This window comes from Seriola lalandi, unplaced genomic scaffold (genome assembly GCF_002814215.2).
Source record: "Seriola lalandi dorsalis isolate HSWRI2012SDOR001 ecotype SW California unplaced genomic scaffold, Sedor1 jcf7180002053933, whole genome shotgun sequence".
NCBI classification, from domain to species: Eukaryota; Metazoa; Chordata; class Actinopteri; order Carangiformes; family Carangidae; genus Seriola; species Seriola lalandi.
The window spans coordinates 186,133-195,618 of record NW_019524486.1 but is presented as its reverse complement, the minus strand read 5'-3'; the positions used below and the strand labels follow the sequence as shown (position 1 = coordinate 195,618).

The window sequence follows — 9,486 nt, the reverse complement described above, 5'->3', positions numbered from 1 at the left end:
CGACTCTGGCTGTATGTTTTGGCTCGTTGTCTCATGCTGCAGAATGAGTCTGGGGCCGATCATACACCTCACTGATGGTGATGTGTGATGTATAAGAATCTAGTGCTTAAAACCTTTGCACAGTACTGTGTATGCAGAGTTTGACATGAGAAGGTTTAGACTTGTACTTACCAGCATGATTTTGTGACATCATTTGAAAACCAGTTCGTGCTCCAGTATGCAACTTACACAAGTGTGATGTGGAAACCTGAAACCTCCAGCGCACATACACTGAGACAGTAGGAGACATCTTATGTCCAGCAGTTCAACTTTTGAAAGGAAAAATATTTGCATTGCATAGTACTCGTAGCTTCTAGATTTTTTTAATGAGTGAAACATCTAATGTCAAAAAGTTTTTTCCAGGATCTCATACTTCTTTGAAAATACAATAATAACATACATGAACTGTCAGTCAAAGCAGAGTATTTTTATATGTCTCTAAACATGTCATGAGGGGATCTTTAAATAGGCTGCTTGGCACCCTCAAGCATGACAGTTCAATCATCCTAACAACCTTCAGAAGTCAAGTGATCAAGGTATCAGATATGATGAATCAAACACCAAGTATTTACCTCCTTTACTTAAGTAGCAGTAGCAATAACTATATTTAAAAAAGTTAAGTAACCGTAGGCGAAAGATTATCAGCACAAGGTTCTTAAAGGTGTACTCCAGTAGTCTAGAGTACTCTCATAAAGTTGAGGGGCTCGTGAGAGACAGATTTTAAAAGGAAATATCCTCACTTTTAGCCCCAAGTATGAGTCGCTACAAAAACACTGGATCTCACATTTCCCATTATGCAATGATAGGGTTTTTTTTTTAAATATGTGGTTTCATCTGTCAAATGAATCTACTGGAGAAAAAGTACAATGTTTCCGAAGTTTAAACTAGTACAAAACTGAAGCACTATTTACTACTTACTTATTATACTACGTTTTACACTGTAATGTTTACAAATCTAGCATCATTCTGGATATTCCAGTCCAGCTTTCTTTACCAGTGGATTTTTTTGCTGCCATTGAATGTATAAAAGGGAAATTATTTGCATTATACCAGCTTGGAGCATCTTCATGTTACTTTCACTTTTCTCATGCCCTTAACTCCATGGTCACAAATCAGGAGTTGAAGGAGGAAGAATAAACTCTATTCATCTATCCACTCTTCCCCACCCACAGCAGCCAGGGGTCAGAGTCCAATGTACTGCACAGAGCTACCAGGAAACAACAAAAAGCTACTCACTGAGCCAGACAACACAAAGTTCCAGACAAGGGTTAGTGGTCCTGGTCCTGTTTAAATGTTTAGTTCCCACAAAAATAAGCTGATTTTCTGCAGCTCGGTGTCGCTGTGGCAAGGGACGGAGCCAATTCAGTGTTCTGTTTGTAGGATTTTCTCAGCCGTAAACTCCTGGAGAATGAATAAAACCAAGTTTTATGGGGAGGTCTCAAGCATCAAATCTCAGATAAATTTGGCTGGTTCTGTTGAAACATGCAAATCCTCATATAAGTGATAAAAGTTTACATTAGGAGTTCAGCTGTGCAAATGCAAAAAAAAATGGCCCAGTAGTCAGATTTCCTATAGACTTATAACATGACAAATCATACAGGAAAGGGTTGCAAAAACTTGGCTGTAATTGTCTGGGACTCATAAAACATTAAATTTCATTGGGGGCTTTGTGGGTTGAAAAGTGAGGAGGCCGACAAGTGGGGGAGAGATACTGTGTAGAATTTAAGAAGGGCTTGTTTTGGACACCCAGTATCATCGCACAGTTTGACTTGCTTGCTTGGATCAACAGGCATAACAACTACAGGCCCAGAGGAATGTGCCTTGGTGATATTAGAGACATAATGAAAGCCTGCGCATTTAATACTGGCACAAATGGTACAAGGTCAGCAGGACCTTCAGACTGCAGTGGCAGAGGGGAGGGATGAACCACACACGATACATTTCACTTAGAGTGGAGTCACTTTTTGTGTCCCAGCGGCGTGACGCTCTGTTAGCGCCTCAATCGAGTCTGCTGTTGAACAGTGGTGGAGTGTAACTCATTTCAACCATTTGTCATTATTCATTCAACAACTGAAGTTAAGGACAATCATGAGGTACTCGTACTTTAGTTTTAGGCAACTTTATACTATTTAGAGTAAAATATTGTACAATAATAATAATAACAATAATGATGACCTTATAAAATACAGAGTAGAGAGTTTCTTGAAAGCAAAAGTTTCCTGCATCTGTCTATTTCCCTCCCACGTTTCTAGTCACTGGTATGTAATAGTGTAACAATTCCTCTTCCTATTTTCGTGCATATTCGGAGGATCACTCTAACAGATCACTGAAGAAGAGAATTACATTCACACTACAAAAACCCAAGTCCCGTGTAGGGAAGAACACACAGGAGAGCCTTATCAACAAATAACACTTTTATTTGTTCCATTTCTTTTTCTTTTTGGTCAAATATTCGATGTGAGGTGGAGGAAAGTGCACTCAGTTGGAGAGGTGATGGTGCACAGGGCAGCAGGCAGGGGGCAGTAGATGATTGGGGAAGTGGAGAGACTTGGTTACTATTCAGGAAGAAGGAAATGAACAACAAAATGATTTACAGAGCAAAAACCAGAGTTTGTTTAATGCTAATTCCTCTTGGAACAGATACCAATGTAATGATTTGGCAAATTATTTTCTCAACAGTAGACAAAGCATTTGCAGTTTTGAATAAGTTATGATTTTGTGATGTATTGACATGACATTCTGTTCAAATTGTCATTTCTTGTTTTTGCTTTTTAGATGTTTGTCACAGCTGGGCCTCAAACACCATTTCATGAATGTCAGTGGTTAATAAATATTAACCAATATTAACCATTAACTAATATAAACACTTTTTGCCAATCAAATAAAATATGTACTATTAATTTTTTTTCTTATCTCATGAGGCCAATATCTCTAGCATGATTTGAGGAATCTTTTTGCCACCCGGACCAATGACAACCTCTCCATGTGTTTTGTCCTCTGTCTTCCCCCACCCCCATCACAGGCTGTCAGCAAAGCTAAATTTACCCGTTGTCTCACACGCATTCAGGCAGCAAACCTTCAACATATACATACACACACACACACGCACACATCAGTATTTTTTACAAAAGGATCACACACAATCTAGCTCTCACACACACACGCACACACATACACACGCACACACACACATAGTGATTCAGTTTATGATGGCAAAAACAACACAATGTCGAGTCAAGGCAACGTGTACACACATACTGGCCATTGTTCACATTCTCACACAGAAATACAAAGGCATGGGCAGAATTTCAAACAAAAACGCACGTAAATGTACACACACGCCCATAAAGTGCACATATGGAAGGGAAACTCTGAGGGGTGAAGACATACATGGTATGAGTTCAAGAGTTTTGCTCAGAGGGAAAAACAAAATTATTTGATACAAAAAAGAAGAAACATGCTCATTGGCTAGCAGGTTCTGATACACTGTGTAAGGCAGACATGGAGGGAAATGGAGTATTTTATATGATGGGGCAGGTATCTGTAAAGCAGTTGGCTGTGCGTGTGTGTGTGTGTGTGTCATTCTGGGGAACATTGCAGCAAGAAATGCAACCAAATCCAAATACTGGGTGTCAAGCGAACACCTAGACATTCATTCTCACACACACACACACACCCTCTAACCCCAGAATTTATTAGAAAACTCTTTATGGTTTTAATTCCTACCTCAACCATTTTTCTCTTCCCTTTCCCTCGCGCTTAAAGGCAATCCAGGTGAATTAAAATAATATTTCCATTTTATGATCATCGGGAATATCCCCACCCAAATTAAAAATCCAATAATCAAAGTAAAACAAGATAAAGCACAAACTGGTCAACAACAATGGAATTAAAACAACTAAGGCAACTGATGAAAATGAAAATAAAAAATCTAAAATGATAATGAAGAACATAAGAAAGAAAAGCAGCAATGGAAACAACAGAGGCACAAAAATAAAGGTGTGATGGTGAGAAAAGAGAAAAAAAAAAACACAGTCAGCTAGAATGGCCTCCAAACATAAACCCCCTTCCCCCTCTCTCTAGATCAATCCGCTGGCAGCCCCCTCCCTTTTCACAAGGGGCACCTCTCTGTGTCCGCCAGTCCACTTTTGGCACAGATGAACCCTGACACATGCTGTACCACATACAGTAGGTTAATGATGGCCTGGCAAGTGATTTGGTGCCATCTATTGTCAGCCACGGCAAACTGCCATTTGTGCAGAGCTAAGCGTGCTGCACTTCCAAGAGCAGTTACGTTAAAGCATGGGCTCGGGGGATCAATTTCAGGAGTCAAAAGGAAGCAGGATGTGCACCCGAGTCATTGTAGTCGAAAGCGTCAAAAACTGGTTCTGCTGTGGCAGAAGACAAAACTTTTTCCTTCGTGCTGTTTTGCAGTTATGACAGATGACAAAAGACTTGTAGCGCACACGTCAGCACAAGGCAAAGTTAAGTAGAACAAGCATCAATGGTGATAATTCTCATTTTTAAAAAAAGAAAAAATGAAATACAAGAAATTTAAACTGGAAGAATGTAAACAAAGGTGGCTTTGATGGAAGTCATAGTGGTGTCATGCATGTCATCTGGGAGGCTGAGCTACTTCCGTGTTTGGGTGTCCAGCTGCCCTGATTGGAGGGGTGCAAGGGTGCAGGCGTGGTGAAGAGGCGATGATCACCTCCTACTCGACTTTGACACCCATCTTCTCTGTGTTTAGTAAGTAGAGGCTGTCGTCTATCAAGAAACTGGAGGGAGAAAAAAGTAAGGATCATTGATGAGGTATTGAATTCTATTAGTATTCCTTTTATTCTCTCCTTCCACACGCACACAGATTAAACCAACATTTATATAAATACATATTACATATTCCTTCTTCAGACACTGCCTTAAATGTGTTTCTTCAGCTACGAAACAAAGGGGGTGGTGGGAGCGAGTGAGTGGTCGAACCTGTAGAAAAGGAAGTGCACTGGGATCGTGCTGAGGTGCCACACAGCATGAGCATCTAACACCCAGAGCAGCGGGGGGAAGTCCAGCAGCTCCAGCAGGGCCAGACCGTGAAGCAGCAGCACCACCAGGCCGCACTTCCACCAGTACGGCAGGGTCCGCCGGTTCTGCCAGCACCAACACAGCCACCACAGGAGGTTCACCATACCTGGACAGATTGAGAGGGGAGATATGGGTTCTGGCTGTTTGGATGAAATATTGCGGCTTAGTATGAAGTGACAAAACAGGAGGCAGGGCAAATAAAATGGCAGGGTTGAAAAGAAAATACACCAATATAAGAGTAAAGTAGTGAGGTTTAGCTGGGAGCCATTGGCATTTAAAGACATGATGCTGTTTAAACTATTCTACCGGCAGACTGAGTGAAAATTGAAAATCAGTGAAGAGAAATAACAGCTACAAAAGATAAAACAATCGTTCTTTCCAATCAAATGCGAGCTTCAAAGTGACTTTCGAGCATTTGCTGTACCGATGGTGGCGTTTGCAGCCATGTTGTAGCCGTAGTCGAAGCTGACGAAGGTCAAGTAGGACACATGCGAGGTGAAGGCCAAGATGAGCAGGGCTCCCACCATGCTGGAAACCCCAGGTTGCCTCAGACCCAGTGTTCTGGCAAAGAGAGGAGGTTGACAGTATGAACAGAAATAATGTCATTAGCGTAGTGGGTCACGTGGAACACCTGTTCTAAAGCTTACCTCACACAGCATAGGTAGATTGAGTAAAGAATGACTGCTGTTGCACAGAAATAGTCCATTTTCTGCAAGAGAGAAACACTTTACTGACATCAGCATCAAAGCTCAAGAGGAAAAAACATTCGTCTGTTGTACAGCATGTTACAGAATGTGTAGTGCACTAAGCCGCAGGGCTTGACAGTAATGACATTAGGATGTTACTGATTGTCTAAGCTCTTTAGCCAATAAGACAACAAAACACTAATCTCAGCCGGTGGTCTGGCAGTTGGAAAGATGTTTTCAGCAGTTTAACACTTGGTTTACAATTAAACTGCATCAAGTGGTTTCTCTTTTTATTTCACAATCAATCAACTGACTGCCTGTGATGTAAAAAGGACTTGCTCTTAGCTGCTCTCAAATCATTGTTTAGGTTTGCTGGTCTGTGTGCTGAAACAGCTCTCACCAACTGTAAATATAAATAGCAAGCAGCTGCTGCCAGCTCACGAGTTTACTGAACAGATATTTTTCTCACGAATGGACCAAACTGGGTCCATAAAGGTGAGAGATTATTAGATTTAGATCATCAGTCAGATGGAGTTGGAACAGGTTGGTGATAAAAACTTAAGCCAATGATTCTTTTTGCAATGACTTTGCCATCAATGGAACAAAAATCACTTCATGCAGCTTCAAGTTAACAGAGACGCCAGGCACTTAACAACCATTACCTCAGTGAGATAGGTGTCTCGGGTGTGAAACACTGTGGACCACAGCCAGGCGTTAAGAGATACCTAAGGGAATACACACATACACGCACACACACAGGGTCTTGTTACATGCCCATTAACGTAAAGACAGAATAGCATTGGTGCACTTCTGTGTGAATTCGACTCACCAGAGAGAAGGCGTTGATGGTGTGGTACATGGGGCTCTGGCGTGGCACCGTGCTCCGATAGCGCAGCAGCATAAGAAGGCAAGCCAGGCCATTAAGCAGAGAGGCCAGGGCAGACGCCGGTTCCTCGAAACACAGGAAGCGTGCAAATGGCCACTATGAGAGATAAAACACATCACCCATAATTTCACAGCATTTCACTCAAAGCAGACAAAACCAGTATGGGAGCACTTGGAGAGTCTTGTTTGAAAGTCTGAATTTATAACCTTTAAAAAACTATAATAGAAGATAGATAAGATAGATAAGATTATGTGATGAAGCACACTGCGATACACATACTGGTCTCTGTAATGAACACAAACCTTGCCGTGGAACTGCGGGACCCTGTACCCCTCAGCCTGGTAAAGGCCCACGGTGGTCCACATGCATTGATAGCGACAGTCGTCACGACATGTCCAACCTGCAATGCAGCAACAAAGAGAGAGAAGCTGAGGGGAAACACCTAGCATTAAAAAGAGGACACGGGCACAAGTTCCCAGTAGAGCTGCAACAATTAATTATTTTCATCGATTCATTTACAAAGAGTTTTTTTTAATTATTATTAATTTAGCCAATCATTTTAAGTGTCAAAAAGTAGTGAAAAATGGCCATCATAATTTCTCAGAGCCCAAGGTGGCGACTTCAAATTGCTTGTTCAAAATATAATTTACAATGAGAAGATGGATCAAGAGGATGTTTCATGTTTTTGCTTGAAAACTCAATGAAACAATTAATAGATTATCAGAAAAGTTGCTAATTATTTTTCCATTGACTGACTTTACAATTTCTCAACTACTCAACTCTACTTCAATTACAATGCAAATTGTAAAACATTAAAACATTGACTGATCCCTTCTTTAATAGACAAGATGTGCTCTCCTTATATTTGCAGCAGTAGAGAACAGGGCACTACTCCTCTTCAGTTGGTCTGAGCTTGATCAATTGGTTCCTCTTATCAAATTTAGAAATTAGGGATTAGATAATGTGCCAATTTGTTGTTTTTAAATCTCACACACTTTTCATTGGTGGGGGGGTTTGTTGCCAGTTGCAACGAGAAAGTATTGTCAAGTCACTACAGCATTAATTTGCATTTTTTTAGAGCCATCTAGAATACCTACACCGCACAATTGTTAATGAGAGGGTGGCGTTACAATAGACCTTTTGTCACACCTTGCCCTTCCTGAAAAACTGGCTTTCAACTTTTCAAAGCTATTTGAGTTCATGAAACAGCAGCACATGCTTCATGAAACGTCAAAGATGAGAAAATGAATTAAAAGCCCTGTCATACAAAGCGGCACCAGCAGAGAGCAGCTACACGGAGCAGTAAACACTAAGTGAATGCAAACTGTTAGCAAAGACAGTCAATGGTTACATTTAGCAAATGTTAACGATATATTATCACTAAATACAGTTGTTATACTGCTGATAAATCTACAGAGTGCTAGCCAGCTAAGTTAGCCTAACTTACCTGCCAACGGCAACAACAACTGACCTGTCAGCGCCATGTACTGCGGCTGGGTAGACTGGAAGCCCCGTAGCCGAGCTCCGGTGCAGTTGGTCCGGACACATTGCTTCACGCAGTCTCGGTATACCGGCTCCTTGTCGCCTTGGGAGGACTGTACAGTGGTCGCCGACAACAGGAGCAGGACGACAGTGGCCAGAGCGGGGAGTCTGACAGATGTGCAGCGGGGTAACGCTGAGGCCATGGTGGTAGGTCTCGGCCCGTCAGGACTCACAAAGGCACGGCAGGACGACAGCGGCATAGATGGCTTCCACAGCCGACGGTGCACATTACCATAGGGCCATTCCTAGTTTGAGTTGACAAAGCAGGCCTGAAATGTTTTACAGTTACAGTACTGTATGTCCACTGCTCCCCTGCCCTCTGATCGGGGACAAGTTTCACACTCGCACACCTTTTCCGGTTGCCATTTCCAAAATAAAATGTTCTGGGGAAGCTTTTGGTTATATAGAGGGGCAAAACATCATAATAGCTGTAGTATTGCTTTATATTAAGTTTGAGCTCTACGCTTAGTCTCGAGAGAAAAATTCTGTTTTGTTAACGAACATATTTGGTAGAGTCAGACAATCAGTACCGGTATTTTTAAAGACATATTTTGTGCTTTAATTTTGAAGGCTGAATGTTTGTTTGTTGTAAGTAGTTTCACATCCTGTTTCGGTTGTCAACGTCACTAGGCCACGTGATTCATTGATCTTTTGCACCTTGCGTATGAATACGTTTTGTAGTAGATAGCCTATCTTTTTTTTTTGGTTTGTAATAAAAGTGTAGGCTTTTGTAATAAAAGTAAGTAATAAATGCAAACAAAATATATTAAGATAAGAAAACACATTAATATCATTTAGGAGTTAATATCTTGGAGGATTAAAACTGACGTTGCATGTTACATGACCACAATGGTGATCGAAAGCAGAAATTCCACACAAGGAACTTTCCCTGACCTGATGATGATTCAGAGGATCACCCTAGTTAGAGTTAGGGTTACAAGGACTGTAGCATGTCTTGCAATCCACCCATTAGTTTTTAAGACATATGATCAAAAGCCAAAACAAGCCATCTAATATTTACTGAGGAATTTCATTCTGGGCCAAAGTGGTGGACGGACTGCCAGACAGGCAATGCCATACCCAGACTCTTGCTGCAAGAATAGTTGAAGATAATGTTTAATTGAATACAAAAGGCTGAACATTTTTATTCATGTGATTATTTATCTTAAAATGACTTGAAAATGTTTTTTATATATATATAATAGTGGCTATTTTGGTGTTCCACATGAAGCAAGCTTGCTTTCAGACTCTTCC

The 9,486-nt window shown here is 41.1% G+C and overlaps 1 protein-coding gene across 1 annotated transcript; it reads right to left on the bottom strand.

The window, feature by feature from the left end:
• Positions 1-3,279: 3,279 nt before the first annotated feature.
• On the bottom strand, positions 3,280-8,589 carry pgap3 (post-GPI attachment to proteins phospholipase 3). The gene is made up of 8 exons (XM_023402496.2): positions 8,162-8,589; positions 6,993-7,090; positions 6,634-6,786; positions 6,467-6,529; positions 5,766-5,827; positions 5,543-5,679; positions 5,020-5,224; positions 3,280-4,817 (listed from the first exon to the last, which is right to left on the bottom strand). Exons 1-8 carry the CDS (start codon positions 8,430-8,432, stop codon positions 4,754-4,756), a joined length of 1,053 nt encoding a protein of 350 aa, XP_023258264.1. The 5' UTR covers positions 8,433-8,589; the 3' UTR covers positions 3,280-4,753.
• Positions 8,590-9,486: the final 897 nt, after the last annotated feature.

Excerpts from the sequence above, each read along its gene's own strand:
- pgap3 (XM_023402496.2), bottom strand. The coding sequence starts at position 8,432 with ATGCCGCTGTCGTCCTGCCGTGCCTTTGTGAGTCCTGACGGGCCGAGA. Across the intron at positions 6,787-6,992 it reads TCCCGCAGTTCCACGGCAAG|TGGCCATTTGCACGCTTCCT; the intron begins GTTTGTGTTCAT and ends TATCTCTCATAG. Across the intron at positions 5,225-5,542 it reads GGCTGCAAACGCCACCATCG|GTATGGTGAACCTCCTGTGG; the intron begins GTACAGCAAATG and ends CAATCTGTCCAG.